This window comes from Tiliqua scincoides, chromosome 5, assembly GCF_035046505.1.
Source record: "Tiliqua scincoides isolate rTilSci1 chromosome 5, rTilSci1.hap2, whole genome shotgun sequence".
Taxonomy (NCBI): domain Eukaryota; kingdom Metazoa; phylum Chordata; class Lepidosauria; order Squamata; family Scincidae; genus Tiliqua; species Tiliqua scincoides.
In genome coordinates, this window is record NC_089825.1 from 75,647,037 (window position 1) to 75,669,440 (window position 22,404).

General features: G+C 42.8%; 1 protein-coding gene across 1 annotated transcript; it reads left to right on the forward strand.

Annotated features, from left to right (window-relative positions):
• Positions 1-1,807: 1,807 nt before the first annotated feature.
• STRADA (STE20 related adaptor alpha) lies at positions 1,808-21,955 on the forward strand. Its single transcript, XM_066628485.1, is given in 14 exon segments — positions 1,808-1,893; positions 3,837-3,924; positions 7,109-7,166; positions 8,415-8,443; positions 10,388-10,490; positions 12,341-12,462; positions 13,005-13,113; positions 13,994-14,117; positions 15,639-15,810; positions 17,011-17,115; positions 17,267-17,508; positions 19,004-19,046; positions 20,438-20,542; positions 20,544-21,955. Coding segments are annotated over 13 exon segments (1,380 nt in total). The 5' UTR covers positions 1,808-1,893; positions 3,837-3,888; the 3' UTR covers positions 20,676-21,955.
• The last annotated feature ends 449 nt before the right edge of the window (positions 21,956-22,404 follow it).

The window sequence follows — 22,404 nt, forward strand, 5'->3', positions numbered from 1 at the left end:
TTAGTTAAAGAGAGAAAGAGAGGAGTATGTCAGTCCTTCTGACAGCATGTGCAGGTGCAGTTTCTTAGGTGGTTATAGAGTCCAAGGTTGGAGGCGGGCAAGGCCCATCTCCTCACTGCACGGGGCAGGTGGCATGTCCCCCCAGGCGCCCCCACGCCAAACAGTCTCTCAGTTGGCTCAGGGGCTTTCAGGGGGGTCCACCTGCAATGCAGGTTGCCTCCAGCGCTCCCAGAGCTGATGGGAGGCTGGCAGGTTGGGTGGCTCCCCTCCACTGGGTCTGGAGGGCCAGCTGTGGGTGGCTCCCCTCCGCTGGGTCTGGAGGTCGAGCCGTGGGTGGCTCCCCTCCACTGGGTCTGGAAGGCGAGCCACGATGGCCTCCCCCCACTGGGTCATAGGGGCAGGCCGGCAGTCCAAGCGCCCGGTGGCCCCTCTTCTCTGGGGTTAGGGGAGCAGGCCGGTTGCGGTCCCCCCATCCTCGAATTTGGGAGGCAGATATCTTGGGACCACCAGATAGTGTCGGACACCATCAGCTTGCGCATGAGCTTGGCGTAGTGTTTGCCCACACCACAGGCTTTCAGTACGGGCTCGTTCTTGGGGTCACAGCCACCAAGGGCCCCCACCAGCACATTAACTTTTTATTAGAGAATGTTTCAGTTTCATGAGCATAAAAACAACTGGATAGCAAATATAAGATCCCAGAACACGGCTACATACAGTGAGAGAGTATTGTCAGTGACAAACACAGAGCATTCAGGTCTGGTATGTAGGTCCGTTCCAGGGGTTTACATGGGGTGAGTTAGAAGTCCATAAGTCACTATATTCAAGGCTAGAGCAAGATGGCCAGCAGTGCCAAGCCAGGCTTCTTCCGCTGAGGGTTGTTCACACTTGTAATAGCAAGGCACAGATCAGCATAAAGTGGCATACAAAGCAATAAGTAAGTAGTTAAAGACAAGAAGAGGGTAATACAGGAAAGGAGTATGTCAGTCCTTCTGACAACACATGCAAGTGCAGTTTCTTAGGTGGTAGAGAGTCCAAGGTTGGAGGCAGGCAAGGCCCATCTGCTCACTGTACAGATAGACCACACATACTCCCACATATCCCCAAACCAGTCTCTTGGTTAGCTCAGAGGTTTCAGAAAAGCCCACCTATAATGCAGCTTGCCTCCAACACTCCTAGAGCTAGCCTGCCTAGCTGCTACACTGCCCCAAAACCAACCCTTAGGTACTTTGACTCTGATTTTTAAGGCGAGCAGGAGCAAGGTCACCCTGCAAGGCAATTGACTGCCCTGTGAAACTCTGTATGCTTCAACGTGCCCTGGAATAAATGCCCACAACGGACATGCATCCTCTCCCGCCAGACCCTCTCCATAACAGCAGATTTAATAGCACAGCCTGTGAATTGTTTCAGTCTGCTCAATTTCATGACATGAAGCTCGCTTCTGATAGGTCTGTGATATGCATATCCCCACCCTGCACCGCGGTGGCTTGGTGCCATTCTAATCCCACCTGCTCCATTCAGCCGCTCAGATGGGCTAAGCCTGCTCAGGTATTTCTATGCAGTACAATTAGTATATCCAATTACACGTATCCAAAACAAATAGAATAGACCGGTAAAGGATTGAACGTTCCTACTCGTAGAGCTAGAAAAAGGATAGAGTCACAGCACAAATTGTGACTCTAGACCTTTCCTACCTGTACGCGCTCACTGAGTCGGGTTTCCCGCTCTCGCGTCAGTGATTGGAGAAAGGGAAGGCGGCGCGCGACGGAGGGAGGGTGACCGGAAGCGGAAGAGGACAGCGGCGCCCCGCCCCCCGCGCGTAGAGGAGCTGAGGAGGCGGCGCGTGCAGGTTGCCATCAGCCAGTCGGCATCTCTTCCGGTTGCCGAGGGAACCAGGTGGGTGCCTGAGCCGGTGGGGGAGGGTGAGTCCTGCCGGGCAGGTCCCGCTGAGGCCTATAGGCCCCCGCCTCGCCCCTCTCTCTTCCCTGCGCAGAAAGGGGCCTCGCGTCCCCCCGCCTGCTTACTTCAGCGCTGTGGTGCCCCGAGATGCCGTGCCGCTGTCTGGCCCGGCTGGGTCAGGTCAGGCTCCTCACAAAGGCCCGCTTCGCCGCAGGCTGTTTCTCAGCTGGTGGTGCTGGGCCACCAGTGGGGCTTGAGGGGGACCTGGTGGCGGTGGCGGTAGCGTAGCTGGAGGGGGCGGAGTGCTCAGGCCGGCAAGCGGCCCCTCCCTTCGGAGCTATTCCCGGCGGGGGGAGCAAAACGGAGCCGGGAAGGGCCGCTTGCTGGCCTGAGCGCTCCGCCCCCTCCAGCTACGCCACCGCCTGGTAGTACTCATGTGTCCCCTGCTGCCTGCAGTGACACCAGGAACGTGGCACAACAAGCAGCGGTGGGAGGCTCCAGAGCGTGCTTCTCCATGCTCCGAAGCCCCCCTGCCCACTCTGAGCCTCTTACCGGCATTTGTCATGGGGCATCCTGACCCAGAAGTGACTGGTGAAGATGTCATATCAAGGTGCTTCCAGTGGCACTTCAAGTAGGCGGACCATATAAAGCGGGACGGCAGAGGACAAACATTGGTCCCCTTTCTTACAGCTGCCTTGTGCAGTGGACCCCTTGTTTACAGTGCGTTCTGTGAAACTATCTCCTTTTGACTCTTCTCTGTCATTTGCCTTGTTGGGTGACCCTGTAGCAACAACACATGTTAAAGAATTTTCCCTTCCACAGTTCTTAACTCTCACACAGGTGTTAAGATCCTCATCTGAGGTCCTCCTGTGGGTCCTCCTATCATCAGTGCTGAGGTGGCCCCCTCTTCTTCTGTGACACCCTGTCAATACTTGGAACACTTGCCCAAGGGAGAGTTTCCTGCTGCCAGCTTTGTTGTTTTACCCAGGTGTTTTAGTCTGTGTTAAAGCTGGCTAATGGTTATGTCTGCAAGAGGTCTTTCTGTTGTTTGTCTTTGCTGTTCTATTGTATATCTTTAATTGACCATTGTTATCTTAAAATTTTTATGTAAATCACTTGTGAGATAACATGGAAAATAGTCTATAAATGCCATGTCATATCCCCACCCTCTTGGCTGACCTTTTTTTATAAATGGGGGAAAAAACAACTTTTTCTGCAGTCCCGGATCACCAGTTTTCTTTTCCTTTTGCAGCTCTGCCACTCTTCTGTGGGGCAGCCAGAAGTCTTTTTTTATAATCTTAACCTTCGGACAAAGAACTCACAGCATCTCATTTTATTCTCACACTTAATCATATAACATAAGAGAGACTGACAGATGCTGACTTGTCCAACTGTTCTCTTGGGAGCTTCTGAGCAGACGTTTGAATTAATGTATTCCTGGCTGAAGTCTAACATATGTCACTGTATTGCATTGGAAGTGTGTATGCCAACTGTTTGTTCTATACATATTCATACCATAGATTTGCACAATGGTAATACAGTTAATTAATGCTTTGTTTGCTGCCTTGCCCTTTTTCAGTGCACACTTTGTTGATGTTTTTAGTGTACTGTGACAGCTCTGTCTTCTTTTTCAACATGATACTGAGATGTATCCTTCAGTTGTCTGGGTGATGGTAACTAACAGCCCAACCCTATGCATATCTACTCAGAAGTAAGCTCCACTGTAGTTAATGGGGCTTACTCCAGTAAGTGTGGATAGGATTGTACACTTACTTGTGCATTCAAAGTCAACTGACCTGATTTTGAGTGAGCTTTGTGATTCTCAGGTGCTTCTATATCTAAACTCAGTATTTCTCCACTTTACCATTCTGGCTCCATTTTCCAGTAAAAACAGTTCATATATTTTCAACTTTTTGAAAGTTGTTCTTTCTTGTTATCAGGGCAATTATAAAATTTCATGCCTGTGGAGTGATAGTATCAAGGCTGGATTCCATGTCTTTCCTTGTAAGTAAACCAGAACGAATTAGGGTGAGTGTCAAACACTTCTGAGAATTACTAACAAACATTGTCTGTGCATGTCTTCTCCTTTCCAGGCACATGGGTTGGTACATGGGACAGAGTCTTGTTGACTTACTCATATTTCCTTTTCAAGAAACATTCCAGCTTGGTAGCTGACAGGACACCATGATTGCAATACACCAGAAAACAAACAATGTGGGTTGTATCCAAAGAAAGTCAGTCATGACTGGGAAATTTTATATACTTTTACCTGAGAGGAAGCACCACCGAACAAAATGAGATTTGCTTCTTAGTAAGCTGTTGAAATTAATGAGTTTGTCATGTTTCATTGTCTTGTCTCTGATTTCAGCACTGCTTAGGGCCCAATACTATCCAACTTTCCAGCACTGATGCAGCCACGATGCAGTCCCGAGGCAAGGGAACAAATGTTATCTTACCTTGAGGAGGTCTCCAAGACTACTCCCCCACTAGAGGATGCAGCGCATGCCCCATTGGCATGGCTACACTAGTGCTGGTTCTCCTGGGGGCTGGGGATAAGAGTAGGCCCTCAGTTTGGCTGTACTTGTCGTAAGAGGCGACTAAACAGCCACCGGGTAGGTGGGACTCGTTAGCCTGGGAAGGCAGCTAATCTGAGAGAAGGAAAACTCTGATCCCAAACCTCCACTGCCTTGTGGCTACATCCAGTTATGGAAAAGGCTTCAGGAGTCAGCCTCGAGGCAAAATCCGGAGCTGGAGTCCCTGAGGCAGTTCATGGCTGAACACAGTCACGTTCTGGCAACTCCTGCGATGCCGCTGGAACCAACCGTATTGGCTTCTGCCTTTCCATTGGACAATTTCAGTGATGTGGAGAGGGGGGATTTGCTGCATGGGTAACAGTCTATCCTCCATATCTACTTTACCCAGGCTTTGCGCACTGGAGAGGACACTCTGCTCCAGAACCACTATTCAGAGCGCAATACCATAGTCTTCTGAGACTGAAGGATGCCAACTAGCGCTGGAACGTTGGATAGGGTTGGGCCCTTAGTCAACTGTCTTTAGATACCATCCATTGTTTTGGTTTTAATTATCTGTTCATGCTTCCTTTGTGAATGTTGGACACACTTCTGGATAGAAGACTCATGTTTTGCTTGTAAAATCAACAGTCCTCATAAAACTTGTGTTTTGCTCACAAGTATTGAATAGGAATCAGCTGTTTGTGTTCCACAACTTATTTGTTGATGATGGATGGTATCTAGGCTTCTCACTTGCACTCAAGGCAGATCTTATGCTAATTAGACAAGGCATTAAGAGTTTATCATAGGAGATTCTACTTCCGTTTTCAGTTCTGTCTGCTGTAGAGTCAGGTGCTTTCTGGAGTATCTCCTCAATAGCATTCATTATCCTTGTCTTCCTCAGGCTAAGTAGAGAAGGGAGGGAGATTCTATTCCATGTAAGGAAAATACACATATTTATTATTGAACAATGTATTCAATTCATTCTAAGAGGCAAACCTCAAATACTGTAAATGGTACAAAATCTTCCAAGAAAAAATGTTAAAACTTCTTGGGAAAAAACACTTCAGGAAAATCCTCTTTTGCGCAAGGGAAACAGCTTAGCAATTTGGCTTCAGCCCCTCATTCTCAACTCCAGAGCTCTGACTGCAAACTGGAAGTGGGCTTTAACTGCAGATCAGAGCCCAATGCTGTGGAGGGAGCCTCCAGGACACTCTGGGAGGCTGCATAGTCTCCCCAGGCATGTTAAAATGCTTCTTGGTACCTGCTGTGTCGTGATTGCTGCTGTGCTGTCAGGACACCCATTTCTAATTTACTCCCCTTAAGGGGAAAGTGACCCTTTTATATTTCAATGGTGGGTCGTGACCCACCAGTTTGAGTACTACTGGTCTAGACAAAATACAATAAAATGCAGAATTGTTTAATGGTGTAGTGGTTTGGGAGGTGGACTTAGACCTGGATGATCAAGGTTCAAATCCCCCCTCAGCCACAAAGCTTCCTGGGTGACCTTGGGCCAGTCACTTTCTCTCAGCCTCACCTTCCTCACAGGGTTGTTGTGAGGACAAGAAGGAGGGGAGGAGCAGCTGTGTAAACCACCCTGAGCTCTTTGGAGGAAGGGCAGTATAAAAATGTGAAAATAAAAATGAAAGTACAGTAATTGTAAAATAATAGTGTAATAAAACAGATTAAAACAAAATATGGAATACAACCACAAAATCCAAAAGCAAACCTAGGTTTCTTAAGATCAGACACATGCTTATGAGTGTTTTGCCAGTTCTGCCATTGGAACAAGTTGCTGATTTGTAGAAGGTACACCTACTTACACTATAGTAAGTGCAGAAGGCTAGGATTCCTGGGATGACATAAGTAGCTAATTTAAGGAACTATTGTTCTAGATTCAAACTCCCTTTGCTGGGCATTTACTGGGCAAATTGGGTTACTGCACTCAGTTTGGTGGAGCTACCTTTTTTGTGTCCATCCAGCCAAGTTCAGGCATTTTTCATTTTTGCTTTTGTACTTCTTTCTATCCCCTCCCCGCTTTTGGGTTTTGAATAATCTGAGTATATTTTGACTCCTTGTTTGCCTAGTTCATGTTCATTAGTAATTTAGAGGGTAATCTTTGGGGCTTGATTGTAATATATAGTTGAATAAGAATCATTGGTTTCTCTAGCCTCCTGGAAGGGGAGGTTTTTCCCAGATGCCCTGCCACCTAGTTTTCTTAGCCTGGAATGATGGCAATGAATAGATCTACCAGTTTTTCCCCTTTTCAATGTCTGACTTGGTAAATCCAGGTAGCAGAGAACAGGAAGGGGTGCACTGGGTGCTAGCCATCAACCACTACTTTCTATGATTAGCCTCCCACCTTCCCTGATACGGTTTGCAACTGAGCTGCAAGCCATAATTGAAAAATAAGGTTTGATCCTGATTTGCAAGCATAAACCATGGTTTGCAAGTTCATACAAAATGACAAACTGGTTGGCCTCCAGTTGGGACTGAAGAGTGGGAATTGCTGTACATAAAGGGAGCACCAGAACTTGAAGCTTCTCACTACTTACTCTTATAATGTCAAACCATGATGTGGTGTTATATCTGAGATAACTCTCTATAATGTTTTAAGACAAGGGCTCATGCAAATTCTTTCGTTGAAAAAAATGAACATGTCTCTAAACATCACTTTAAGTCTCTTGGGGTTTCTTTTCTAGAGGTGGATGTCTGAAAAATTCATTGTTGAGGGCTTGAGGGAGCTGGAACTATTTGGAGGTAAGTGATTAAATTCAATGTTTTGAATAACTTTTTCCAAAGCACTTTCTTTGACTTTGTTGTGTATGGTTAGATTTAACTTCAGGGAGAAAGCTGGGATATGAATCAAATAAACAAACTTGAAAAGCTATGTTTAGCTGTGACTTGGTGATTATGCTTCATGTTTTTCAGTGTTAAATTGAATTAGAATTGAGGACAATTCTGAAAGTGTTTATGCCGTAACCTTAATCACAGAAATGGAATAGCCTGCTGTGAAGTAACTGGGCTTGTTGTCTGTATATGTAATTTAGTACTGTTCACATAGAAACCCCACTAAAATAAATAAGAGCTCAGTGGGTTGTATTCTCCATTAGGGTGCTGTCCAGTGTGCATGTTGCTTTTGCCATTCATCTGGGTTTGCACAGAAAGCATTTCAGGTGGATTTTGACCGAAGTTCTGGTTGTTAGTTCATGTGGGACATATAGAGGGGAGAGGTTTCTGGAGCAAAAATGGACTGCTGTGACCTGATCAATAAAGAGTTAACAGATTACCTGAAAGCATTTGAAAACAGACAGGTCAGAATGGGTGATGGTGGTGGTGCAGCTCCTTAGAAGATAGCTAGAGAATGGAATTCCAGCATGTTTTCTGAGCTGAGGATGTAGGGTAGTGTCAGACGTGGCGGTCGCCATCACTCAGGGTTCATGACTAGTGAATATATATATCATTTTAAAGCAATTTCTTTGACTTTGTTATGTATTGTAAACTTTTAACTTCTGATTTATTCCCCCTACCATTTTGCATATTGGGACCTGAAACATTCTTAATTACCTCTGTTTATAATTCATTGGAGTAAAATAGCTAAATTAAAATCAGACAGGAAATGTACATGCTTATTGAGCCTCTTTCTTCTTGCCTAGGCTATAGCTAGGGATGGGAGTACTACATTGGTACTTAGAGCCAGATGAAAAAGAGTCATCTAGAACTTTGTTGCTAGTGTTGTGCCACTTTGGGAGTGAAGGGAAATGTAGTTTACTGTTTCTGTCAGCTGATAGTTGTATGTGTAGCTATGTGGGAATAAAGTAATATAAATTTGAGATTCCCCTTTATTTATCTGTTTTTGTCTAATAACAGCTGTCAGTGTGTCATAAGTTTGGGCTATAATGTGTTGTCCACTAACAGTATTAAATCGGTTAGTGAGTTTCGAGTTATGTTTTTAATGGGTATCTGTTTTAAGAAAACACAGCTGAATGATTGATTTCTTTACTCCAGAGCAGCCTCCGGGTGACTCTGGGAGAAAAGTAAGTGACTTCCATAGGCTGTGGTGCTGTGGTTTGTTGCATGAAGATTTGTTCAATTCCTTCTGTACATTCTGACTTTTTCCATTTTACCTTATTTTTGACATCAAATGTTTTCAGCATATATTTGTGGGAACAAGGTTTCACCTTGGAATGCATATTTTGGTGTGTGGCATGTAGTTTTTAGCCATTAATCAAATAGAAAAAGTGGTATATTCTTTGGCGGGGAGATGGAAATTGTTGGGAGGCTGAGAATTGGAATTTGTGAGAAGAAAGCAGATGGTCATGGTGGCTTAAGTAAGGAGGACCAAACAGAAAGTGAAGTGAAAAGACAAAATCTGATCATGTAATGGGTAGAGGAGGCTTGGAACTGAAAAAATTAGTACCAAGGAGAAAGTGAAGAGGAGGAAAAATCTCACAAAAGACTTGAAGATAGGAGGGACTGTGCTGTTGATAGGAAGGGAATTAAAAGGCAAGGTTGCTTCTGGAATTTGAGGGTCTATATGTCAGGGATACCAAACAAAATTGGGGCTTGGATTATTTTTCTGACCTCTATTCTGGTTTTTCCAGTTGCACTGATAAAAGTGTGTTGACTTTTCCAAACATTTTTTCTAAAATCCAATTAAACCTAATTAGTCTCCCGAAAGTCATCTCTTTAGAGGAAGCATTAAAAAAAGGTTATGAATGAGACAATTCTATTTTCTAAATATTTGCTGTTTACACCAAAAGACATTCTATGCTGAAACCCTTGGGAGTGGCTGTTTTTAATTTTTCATGGGGGCCTTTTTGTGCGCTGTTCACAAGTAACACTTTAATTTAAAATGAATTTGTACCTGTTTACAAAATGCCAAGCCTTCAGTAGGGTATTTCTACATGTTTAGAATTTTTCAGGGAGTTACTCTTTCTACATGGAGAGATTGAAAAATCATTTGTGATGTTTTGGAAGTTGAAAAAAAAATGTGAACACTTCTGGAAAAATATGTACTATTTCTAAAAGTAATAGATTTGCAATTTCTGTTAAATGCAAAACATTGAACCACTTTATTAACATAGCTACCTCTGTCTTAAAGTATTTTAGGAGTGCAACTGATATTATTCTGAAGTACATTTTATTGTTCTATTCATTTTTGCCTTGTAATAGCTGATTTTCTTAGATTTTTTTTATTGTCATTATTATAATTCCTCATTCATAAAGCATTCTCAGTCTGCATTCTGCTTTAAAGCAAATGAAAGAAGAAACTGTCAAGGTTTCTCAGTAAAATTGCAAATACAGTTAGTTTTGCAATTTTGGGAAGCAAAGATTAAAACATTTGAATTGTTAGTCGATTTAGCCTCGTTTTTAAACTGCCAGCATCTCTCCAATAATTCAGTTACTTTGTAGTAATCTCGTTTTAGCTAGAAATGCTGAGGCTTGAATCAAGGGCATTTTGTGTTATGGACCTCCTGCAGAACTGAAGGGCAGGAACCACTCAGACTTGGACATTTCATTCAAATCCATATGAAAACCCAGATTTCAAACTTACTTGTAGAAATTGAATATGTTTTAAAATTTGAAAAGTTGTCAAGAGTTTGAGTTTCTGTACAGCTGTGGTTTTAATGAAATGTAGGTCAGTTATAAACTAGGTAGCAAATGAGGCCATAAGAGTAAGATGCCAAAGCAGTGTACATATTAGGAAAGTAAGTGAATGAATGAATCTCTGGGTTCGGATTTAGGGAGAATTGTAGTTAGTCACAGAATGGAGACTTTAGACTTGTGTTTTCTAACTGTTGAAATCTCGACCTACAATGTATTTTTAGAGAGCAACCATCTGTAGGGGACAAAACCAACTTGCTGCTTTACCCAAGAGTATACAGCCACCTTGAGTAGATTCAAAATTATTACGCAGAACAGTTTCTTCTGTTTGTTTAGGCTTCTGTACCTATTGTTTTGATTTTTTTCTTTTCCAGGCCAATGAAGCAAGCTCAGAATCCATAGCATCTTCCCCGAAAAGGAACAACATGAGCAGTTATTTACCAGACAGCAATTGCTATGAGTTACTGACCATAATAGGTAATGTTTCCAGTCTAGGGGGAAAAGCTTGTGTTTCCCTTTGTAAAATACTGATCCTTAACTGATTTAGTTTTTTGAATTGATGAATATTGCCTTTGGGAGCTGCTGTTTTTAACAGAAATTGCTCCCACTTTATTTTCAACCATGAGATGACTAACACAGTGCTGAAATATTGGGGGAACTGATGTGGTGAAGATGAGGTGACAGATCACCAGGTGCCCCTATGACTACCTTGGCAATTGAAAGTTGTTTTCACCTCTTTCCCTTAGGACATGTTGGAAAGGGTGGCAGAGAGGGTGAGGGGAGAAATACAGACCCCAGGGTAATTGCGTTGGACTTCTGCCATCACGTTTGTATGTAGTGTCCATCCTCATTTGTTGCTGTTGTACTCTCATTTGCCCTCTCATTTCTGATGCTTTGCTGCCTCTTTTTAGTTTCTGAAATTCCCTGCAGTAATTTGGATCAATGTTTTTTTTTGCTTTGTTAAAAAACACTCATGCCCCCTTTTATTTCAATATAGAGGTGCCTAAGGTGGTAGCAATTAATAAACAAAAACAACAAAACCTAAAAAACAGAACCCACCAAAACCACATCAACATCACAGGGAGACAAGACAAAAAAATCAAATTAAATTCAACAACATGCTGGAACCAAAAAAGTCTTAACCTCTTCTTGAATGTCAGTAGGGAAGGAGCCAGGTGGATCTCCTGGAACAGGAAGTTCCAAAGCCTAGGTGCTAGCATGGTGAAGGATCTGTCATGTTCAGATAGAAACAATGTAGTCAGAATGGTTTTGTCAGATGATGATAAACAGCAGGCAGGCTTATGCAAGAGGAGGTGGTTCTTTAGATAACCTGGTCCTACATCAGGGCTTTTCAAACTGGGGCATCATGATGCCCCAACATGTGAGTCCTGGCCACTTTCCCTTTAAGGAGCGGGGGAAAGGTTGCTAAGGGGGCTTCAGGGACTGGCATTTACTTTCCAGTCCCTGCAGCAGCCTCCCAGGGGTGCGGGGAGTCCTGCACGGGGGTCTGCACAGTTCCCCAGGTCTTGAAAAGTGAAAGTGTAGCGATCACGCTCCACTTCCACAAAACCATAAGTAAATGCCAGTCCCTGCTGCCTCCCCCCTGCCCCCGCAAGAACTTACTGCAGTTCAAACTCTCCCTGAGAGTTCCCCAATCTCTCCCTAAGAGTTTGAAAACAGCTGTCCTACACTGTCAGGGGTGTTTAAGATAATAGCCAGTGTTTTAAACTGAACCTGGGAATGGACCAGAAGTGAACAAAACAGGTACAAAAAGGAGTCAAATGCTTTAAAAAAACTATCATAGTCAGAATTTCATAACCTTGTGAGAGAGAGCTCTTTCTGAGCCAGCTGATGTTTCTAGACATTCCTCAAAGACAACTTTTGTAGAGTGTCTTGTGTAGTCATGTGATACCTGTCCTGCTTTCCTTTTGTTGGCTGCCTGTGGGAGAGGCAAGTTGAATTCAAATTTGGGGCTTGTTTTTGTTTTTCAGAGCCTTTAGTGCATTTGAAACTGGCTTCTGAAATCTAGTCTGCTATCCATGGTCCAAATATCTCTTCCCAATCTACCTATAGTCCAGAAGTTTCTTTCCTTTAGTTGACAGGTTCTAAAAGCTTCTGAACTCTTAAAATCAGCAGCAGAATTTTTAAAAAATGAATTCATTTTATACTTGTATGTTGTCTTGGGTATTTATTGAAAACTTTTTCAAGATGTCCTTGTGTGCAAGGCATTGTTAGTAGAAAGTGAGAAATGTTTGAGGTAACTTGTTTTTCATTGTTGAGATTTTGTTGAAACAATTGTAGTGATGATGATGCCTCTGTCTTTTCAGGGAAGGGCTTTGAGGAGCTGATGACTGTGAACCTGGCACGATATAAACCAACAAGAGAATTTGTCACTGTCCGGAGGATCAACTTAGAGGCCTGCACCAATGAAATGGTTGCATTTTTGCAGGTAGATCTAGCAGTCTTATGCAGAGATTGCTTGACTTTGTTCCTCCTAGAAAGACTTATTTTGTTGAATTACTGTGTACCAGCAGGATTCTGCTGATGTTGCTTGTTCTGTATAACTAGGATTGGGGAACACGTGAGCCACAAAGCCTTCAGTCCTCTTATATTTGGTGTCATATTTAGCAGAGCAACTGTCCCTTTTCATCTCAGCTTGGTGTCTTCTCCAGTGGCTGCTGGTGGTGTTTCTTCTGCATTTTTAGATTGTGAGCCCTTTGGGGACAAGGAACCATTTATTTGTTTAGCTACTTTAACTGTTTTGTGAACTATTTTTTGTTGGAAAGCGGTATATAAATATTCTTAATAATAATATTACCAGATCCTTATTCTCTGCTGAACAGGTAACAGAAGCAATAACCCTTGGTTAAATGAAGCTGTAAGTGGAGTATCCATCTGTCAGACAGTTTTTTCTTTATATTCTACCTTCTTGACATTTACTACACCCATTTCTCTCATTTGCTAAGGATCAGTTGTTGTTCTTACTTTTAGGGTGAGCTTCATGTTGCAAAATTCTTCAGTCATCCCAACCTTGTACCATATAAAGCAGCCTTTATATCTGAAAATGAACTATGGGTTGTGACTTCTTTCATGGCCTATGGTAGGTCTTTTTCTGCTATTAGACAAGATCTTTTATTGTTTTTGTGCTCTGGCCTTTAACATGAGAACTTGGAGCATGTTCAGACCCTGGCAGTGCTTGCACATAAGAAGCCCCTGGATGAATGCATCCAGCACAAATACACCATTACTGGAGATTTGCAAAGTTGCCGCGTGGATTTCAATTATTCTTTTGGTTACTGTAATGTGCATTGGTGGATGCTGCCTTTTGGTAGATATGTTCTCCAGCATATGGTGCATGAGTAAGATAGAACATAAAAGTTTTGCCCTCCCAGACCAGGAAGGTAGCTGTTGGAAATCCTGTCTGAGGACACCCTTCTTCACTATGAGAGGAAGAAATTTTGAACTTGCATACAAATTTGTTTCACAGTGGATGGGTAACATCCTACCACATACTCATGGGACACCATTTTTATTCAGATTCAACTTTACCTGCATGTTAACACCAACACAAGTTTATGCAAACATTTGTTTCGAAGCTTGTGTTTTGTTTAATTATTTAAAGGCTTGAGATGGAAGGTTGGTTTACAGCACAGTCCTATGCATGCGTACTCTGAAGTCCCATTGAGTTCAGTGGAACTTGTTTCCAAGTAAGTGTGTACTGGATTGTAGCCTCGAGCTATTGGAACCAGACTGGTGAGAGTAGCTGCTCCTGTGGCTTTTAAGTTGATAATTAGTGTAGCCCACCCTATTTGGAGCAGGAAGGAGGAGCAACCTGTTTGCGATATTGTTGGCCTACTGTGAAGAAGGGGCACATCCAACATTTCCATCTGTCGTCTTACAAATACAGGAGAGAGCAGCTCCTACAATTGGTTTTCATGGACTATCAAAGTAATTTATATTTTTATTCTCTGTTTATGTAGGTTCTGCTAAAGATTTAATCTGCACACATTTTATGGATGGAATGAGTGAACTAGCTATGGCTTATATCCTCCAAGGTGTATTGAAGGCTCTTGATTACATTCACCATATGGGATATATTCATAGGTAAGCAAGTTTGTGTGTAAAGTGTGGGGGTGGTGATGGAATGGTCTTTACTGATTGGAAACCAGTTTTATTAAATTGGTCCCACAAAGAACTGTAGAAATTATTAACATTTTGAGAAGGCTTAATTTCAGTTTGTAGCCTATTAGTAGAATTGCAGTTCCCAAAGTTCTTTGGGTGGGAGTCATGACAGTCAAATTGATATCAAGCTGGTTTCATTTCTTCAGGTCATAAATATTGATGTCAAATAATGCTAGGGGGGAAAGGGGGACCAAAATGATTAGAAATGACATCATTGCAGCTTTTTTATGACTTTGGCATGCAGACTGCCCATTGGCATCCATTGTATAATTGTCATACCTACACAGAATCTGTCTAGTGTAGAATGGATTCCTGAGAATCTGCACTCTTATTTTAACTAACAAACCCTACCACCAGGTTTCTATTCTTGTTGTTTGTAGAAAGGAGTTTAGAAGTCAGAGACACTGTCTGGTGATAGGGCTTCTGGAACTTAGTGGTCAGCCCTGCTGGGCATCTAATCCCACTTGTATGTTAGTGCTGTTCCTTTAAACTGTGGAGCAGGTCCCCCCACCACAAAAGCTGGCACATAATATATATTCCCAGCTGCCATGTTTCCTTATGGTTCAGCACATGTGTGACTAGTCCTATGAGCATTTAGTACAGGGATTAGCAACCTTTTTCTGCATAGATGCCAGACATCAGGTCCTTTAAGAGTAAGAACATGTGTGTGTTCCATACGTATGCGTGAACCTCCCAATTAAACCATAGAGCTAAGAAGAAAGATGAGCACAGTGCAGAGAGAAGCATGCCAAGGCAGAGAATGACACTCAAAGCTTCTGCTCTTGGTCTCCTTACACTGTAAGCCTTACAGAGATACAAGCTTGAATTCTTTTTTAGGATCACGATGGGCTGGGTGGATAGATCTTTTTGGGACTTCAGGCCAGATTATTTTAGGTGGTGGACTGAATGCAGCCCATGGGCTATAGGTTGCCTACCCCATATCTGGTACTATCAGCTTGTTGGTGACTGATGTGAAATTTCAGGACTTCAGCCTTTTGCCCAGGAATAAGCAGAAGTGCTGAAGTTACAGAGCGTCTGATTCTGAACCATCATGTGTCATACCTTATGCTCAGGTTTGGTATTGCTGCAGCACTGGAGCCAAATCGTTGCTGGATTGGCACATGACTCTACTTGCAGAGCCTGGGTAGAATGGTACAGTGAACCCTGATTTTGCAAGGCTGATTTCCTAAGTGTAAAACTGAGGGCCCAGTCCTATCCAACTTTCCAGCAACAATGCAGCCACAATGTAGTCCTGAGGTAAGGAAACAAATATTCCCTTACCTTAAGGAGGCCTCTATGACTGTACACCCACCACAGAATGCACAGACTGTTGGGATGTCTGCATCAGTGTTGTAAAGTTGGATAGGACTGGGCCCTAAGACAGCTTAGATGGAAGGGGGTGGGGGCTTGTGGCTGCTTTTTCTCTATCCTCTTTGCATGCAGGAGTGTGAAGGCCAGTCATGTCCTGATTTCTGCAGATGGGAAGGTGTACCTCTCTGGCCTGCGCAGCAGTCTAAGTATGATCAGTCATGGTCAGCGTCTGAAAGTGGTCCATGACTTCCCCAAGTACAGCATCAAGGTCTTGCCATGGCTAAGTCCAGAGGTCTTGCAGCAGGTAAGTTAGATTCTTCCTTGGTCTTATTTTTCTTGGCCTCTGAGAATACAGGATCAACTCTTGCCATATGGCTCCCATTGATAAAACAAATGGTATGATGTGGAGCTCCATCTGTTTTAAAATGACTGAACAGATAAACTCCCATCATATCTATTCTGTGTTCATCATCAGAACTGGATTAGTTAAGTCAATAAACTGAAGCTCAATCCTGTTACCATTGCTAGGTGGTTCATTTGCCCAGGGTGTGGTTTTTTCCTATTCTGGTTGTGGATACACTTTCTTTCCTGAAATAGTTTGCAGTTTGCAGCTTGCAGTTTGGAAGTGCACATAGATTCAACTTTGTGTCACAGATGCTGAAGCTCTGACAGAGCTCCTTTCTTCAGCTAAATTCTTTCATAGGCAGAGGAAGTTAGCCATAATTATCCATGTTCTAGTAATTTCCATGTTAGACTACTGTAATGTATTGTATGCGGCTTAGACTGAATGTTGGGAATCTATCTTGGCAATGCGTTAAAGATCTTTGCTCATTGCTGATCTAGTTTGAGTAAATTCAGGGTATACAGGTATTTCCCTTTAAAACTCTATGTGGCTTGGATACTCAAAAGAAGGTCTGTTTTCACATCTATCTGCCTGTACATCAGGATAATCTTTGCAGACTCCAGGTGCCCATGCCATCTGAGGTGAGGTGACTGTACGGAGGGTTGCATTGGCTGTGATGCCCACTTGTATGTCTTCCCCAAGGAACCTTGTATTGAAGTCCTTATTTTGATGCCAGGCAAAGACCTTATTTTCTCAAATCTCTTAACTTAGGTTAAGTTTTAATGTTACTGTCCTTTCTGCTGTCTTATTAATTTGTTGTGATTTTATTGTTTCTCTTGTGTAAATTTCATCAGAAATGTCTGTCAGTCATATTAATTCAGCTAGTAAATCATACAGCTTTTTATCGATTCAGTATCTGTCTTTTTCTAAAGGCACCCCAGAACTCTTGCACTGAGCCTTGAGCTGAAACTACACAATAGGAATGCCCCGCTCTTTGTTCAGAATTGAACAGCTTGTTGGGTTTGTTTGGGCTTTTTTGGGTAGCTGTTGCCAGGAAAATAGCAACAAAAGCATCTATAAATACTGTGTGGGCACCTCTGATGAATTCTCTCTTATCAGCGTAAAGGTTAAGCACAACACATTTTCATATTGTTGTTTTAGAATCTCCAGGGCTACGATGCAAAATCTGATATCTACAGTGTAGGAATAACAGCCTGTGAGCTGGCGAATGGCCATGTTCCCTTTAAAGATATGCCTGCAACTCAGGTAGGGTATCCCCAGCTCCTCTTCTGTTTCAGCTGCTGACTATACTGAGTGGGAGCAAGGAGGCTAAAAGTACCATGGTAGTGACTAATTTACTATGCCATCAGCATCTGTAGCCAGCCAAACACACCTGCTTTCCTCTCTCTTACTTCAGATGCTTTTGGAAAAGCTAAATGGCACTGTCCCTTGTCTGCTGGACACAACTACTATCCCTCCAGAAGAGCTAACTATGAAACCATCACGCTCCGGGGCTAGCAGTGGGCTTGGGGAAGGCATGGCAGCTAGCAGTGCCAGGGCCTCCAATGGTGAAGCAGTACCACATCCATACCATCGTACCTTCTCACCCTCCTTCCACCATTTTGTGGAGCAGTGTCTACAAAGGAACCCGGACTTGAGGTACAATAGAAATTGAGGTTGTTTTTACTGAGGAAGATTTGAAATGTTACAGCCCTAAGGTGATGAGGGAGAAATGCATTGCCTAGTGCAGGGGTGTCAAACTCATTTCATACAGAGGGCCAAATAGCATTCATGATGCTGACTGAGGCTAGAAGTGATGTCATTAAACAGGTTATAACCAAAAATAAACACTTTTTCTCACTTAGGAACTCATTAGCTGCAAATGACAGAAGAGAAAATACACAAATCTTTATCATATTTCAAGTTATGGGACAGCCCAATTTTTATGTGGGCTGCCCTTTCAGCAGTGATATCTCAGCACTGCTCAGCAGCTGAGAGCCTGAGGGCCAGATAAAAAGCTTCCACAGGCCACATCCGACCACCGGGTCTTATGTTTGACACCCCTGGCCTAGTGCATACTGGAACTTTTTTCTTTTTGTTCTTTGTTTTTTGCTTGCCTGGCACCTTTTCTACCCATTTAAGTACTCATGAGGTCATTGGTAAAGAAAGACAGACAAATGGAATTTCAGGGAATTTTTTTCCTCCAGGAAACAGGAGGCCTTAGACTCACTTGTGTAGAATCATGGCAGTATGCTTGGTAACTGAGGGATATCATGGAACTAGAAAAAGTGCAGAAGAGAGTGACCAAAATGATTAATGGGCTGAGGCACCTCCCTAACAAAGAGAGGCTACAGTGTTGGAGACTCTTGACTAGAAAGAAGGTGCCTGAGACATGTAAGACTATCCATGGGATGGATAAGAAAGAAGTCCTTTCCCTTCTGCACAACACCAGAACCAGGAGACATCCATAAAAATTGACTGGCAGGAGAGTTAGAGCAAACAAAAGAAATATTTCTTTACCTAACACACAGTTACTTTGTGGAATTCCTTGCCACAGGATGTTGTGGACTCCTTGCCTAGATGTCTTTAAAGCTGGTTTGGATACACTTATGAAGGAAAAGTCTATTATAGGTTACAAGTCAAGCTTTTTTTATATTCTTAAGTAGTGAAGCTAGCAGAAAAATATTTCACGAGAGTTGATTTAACTATGCCAAGAAAGTACAGTCTTGTAGCCCCGATAGGCCAGTCATGAAAATAACCGATAGCCTCACAAAATGGCTGACTGGGGTTTTAAAAATAGAGGGTGGCCTCGGATATCATGGAAGGCAAGAACTGAAAGTACACATGCCTTTCATTTCCTGTTTTCCCATGCTGTTTTGAAAAATCCCGATTTGGATATTCTGATGTCAGTCAGCTTGTGCATCTGCCAGATTGTAAACCCTACTTTGTGTTACCAAGTGAATTCTGAACAACAAATGGGCCTATGTTTCCTCGTCACTCCAGTGCTTTCAGATTATCTCCTCTGTTCCTAGCAATAACTATGTTGGCTAGATTTGAAGCTTGAAAATCCTGATCAGAAAATAATTTCTGCCATTACTCCATCCTTTTTCCTTTGCGTGCTTACTTACTGCCATCTCTTGTATTTCTTTCACAGGCCAAGCGCAAATGCCCTGCTCAACCATTCTTTTTTCAAACAGGTAACCCGATTTCTTTAATCCAATACAATTCCTATCTTATTTCCCTATGCATTAGCAAAGAATAGGGAGCTGTAGTAGGGGAGCTGTTTCTTTTGCAATCTTCTATAGTTTTTGGTGGGGGGAGGAGTTTTTCCTCAAAATTGGAAGTTTGTACTTGGTGTTCATTGTTTGCTTTTTTTTTATGGTGTGCCTTGGGCTTCTCTTGCTGAATTAGAGGGTTCTGAGCTGGTGGGGAACAAAAAGACAAGGAGGATGGGTTTGTGCAGGGAATGAGTAGGAAGCAAAACTGCATTTGCTGTGCAGAAGAAAGAGGGTGAGATGTGTATTTTTGCTCCTGCAACTAAGAATTGAAGAACTTTCTTTCCTTCCTTCTACACTGAAGGAAATGCAGGAAATATGTAGAACATAATTGTAGCTAGCACCCATGCTGAGGCCTTTATTGTCTTACCTGGCAAATGTGTACTGTCTTGAATATATAGCTGTAGTAGCACTAGCAAAAAAAATTTAACAATATTATTTGGTTGAGGAATTCAGACCACCCTTCAGGCTTGTATTTGATTTATTCCTTCCTCTTCTTCCCCCCCCCCCCGAGTCATTTGCTTTATTACAGATTACCAAATGTGCTTTCAAAAAACTGAAACTGCTATTAAGTTTTTTTCCCCCCCCAAAATATGGTGTTTGTAAAGAAAACATTGCAGGTAGCAGTATTGATGTACGGTGGAGACACTGTATGTATAGAAGTTCCCTTTCCTATCAGTAGGATTATCAACTGTGACTGAAGCAATTCCTGAAGATTTTTCCCCAGGGTAAAGTAATGTCACATAGCCTGGGAGGTCCTGTTAAAATCTTTAGGATTGTTTTCAGTAGTCATCTAGCAACTATTTCTGCCTATTTCTGGAGACTCCAGGCCAATTCTGAAAGATGGGTAATCCTACCTGTCAGGCACTGAAATCACGACTCCTGAAAGCACTCCGCAGGTTTCCATGTGTTTTCTAAGGTTTTAGCAGCCAGTTTGCATATCTTTTTCTTTCTGAAGTCCAGCATCCTGTTTGCAATCATACTTGGCCAGTGCTTCTGCAAAGCCTTCAAGCTAGATAGGAAGACATCAGCCCCATCCCTATCATTTGTCCCCAGCAGGTCTGAAAGTAGTGAAAGCTAGAATCTTTCTGTGGTCTCGGGGGACATCACAATATGTAGGATACTATACTTAATGCACCCAATTGCATGCATATGTAGTGAATGTCCAACCATGTTCCTGCAGCTGAACCTCTGCAATGGAAGAGTAGTTAGCATGGTGTGCAAAAATAGGTCCATTTCTATTTCCATTAATTGCTGCCATAATATTCTGAATTTATGCATGGTTTAGAATTTTTTGCTTCTCTGTCCTTCAGATCAAACGCCGTGCATCTGAAGCACTCCCTGAACTGTTATATCCAGTCACACCAATCACCAGCTTTGAAGGCCTGCAAGTTCAAGATCCTAGCTGTATTTTTGGACTGGTATCCAATCTGGAGCAGATCGAGATGGATGACTGGGAGTTCTAGATTTGGTCCAGAAGCCCCTGTGAAGATGTTTTCTAGAGACAGGGTTAATTTATTTAACCCCACTCACTTTCTCACAAAGCCATGACGAATGTTACATTGCAGAAGTTTACATGTCTTCCTTAGGAAGTGTTTCATATGATGTTGGAGCAAGGCCAGGGAGCAGACTAAATGTTAGTGGAATGTATGCTAAAGGTACGGTGCTGTTTGTGTGTTTCCCTCCTGAGTTCAGGTTAAGGTATGGCTGCTACTAGCAAGAGAGCTAGATTCCATTTTATCTTTATGCTATTGCAAGAGTAACTGGCCGTAGTGTGTCCTCTTGTAGTAGTTACCAATTGAAGAGTGGCTTTGAGATAATAGGCCCAACCTAATCACAGAACTCACTTGTGGAAAATCAGTGACTTTGCAAGATGAAGTACAGATAGTATTTACAACTAGGGCTGAATTGACTCTAACTGAAATATTTCAGCCAAAATTGTTGCAGGGGGACCTTCCAAAAATCTTTTAAAGTTGGGGCATACCAGTAGCACAGTTCATATTTTTTTAAATTAATTTCCTGCACCACAGGAAATAGTCTCTTGGTAGCAGTCACCCCTCCCATTATGATGCATCTGAAACACTGTGTGTGTGTGTGGGGGGGGGGGGGGAAGGCCAGATAATCTCTGTGCCATAATAACATTACACAAAATGTAACTGCATCACAGCCTCCTCATGTGATGATGGGGGGGGGGGGCTGATCTAAGCTTCTCTAGAATTCTCTCCACCCACCCTCTGCCCCTTTAACTAAGCAATGTGTGAAAGGAATGGTAGACAAAACCCCATGGTGCTAAAAACTGTCAACAGCAAGTCAGATGGGCAGGCCTCAGACTTGCTAGACAAGCCAGCATTTCCAGCCAGAATCATTACCCTTGTGATGACTAACCTCTCTATAGACCTAATTGAGGCTGGAGTGTTGCAGTCTTTTGTTCTTTTAATAGAAAATTTCACTTGTGTGATGCAGATAATTAAGGAGTTGCTTTGACACATAGGATGTCTCTTTCAGAGCTGGGATGTAAATACAGCCTTGTCTCTTTCTCTGCCAAAATTTTCTTTATCTAATCCTGGTCATGGTTGCTATAATGTCCTTGGACCATTTGTAGGCTGTCACTTTCATCTTGCACAATGTTGTTCATGTGGTTTTGCCTTTGTACTTAAGTGCCCCAGGCTGTATATTAAGGCTGTTTTGGTATAGACTATCTTAAGCATTTTAATTCAAACAGGTACTGAACCAGGCTTCTTCCTGTATCTGGCTGGCTGGAGCAGTTTCAGAACTCTGTGCTCATGAGTTTGTTCTTCTAGTTTTGTTGCCAATAAAAGATTATTTCTGCAGGCTCTTTTTAACTGATGTTTTTGTTGGACATGCAATTGTTGCTGTGCCATGAACATTATCCTGCAAAAAGGATTAACTGCCTGTAACTGGTAGCATATATTCTAAGAGGTGTCCAAATTTTTTGGCAGGAGGCACATCATCTCCCTGACTGTGGCCAGAGCCAGGAAAAAAGAGAATTAATTTTACATTTTAAATTTGAATAAATTTACATAAATATATTAGAGATGGAACTTATACAAATGAATGTAGGTCTTGCACTAGCTCAAGACCTATAAAAAGCCTTGCACTAAGCAAGACCAGCCTTGTCTTTGCTGCTGCATCACAGATGTGAAACAGAAAACAGTGGAGGAAGCCCTCATCCCACAGTTCACAGGAGAGGTTGCGCAGGCCAGTGTGAGCTCCAGCAAGTTTCAGGAGGGCCAGAGGTTCATTGGAGACTGGGAGTGGC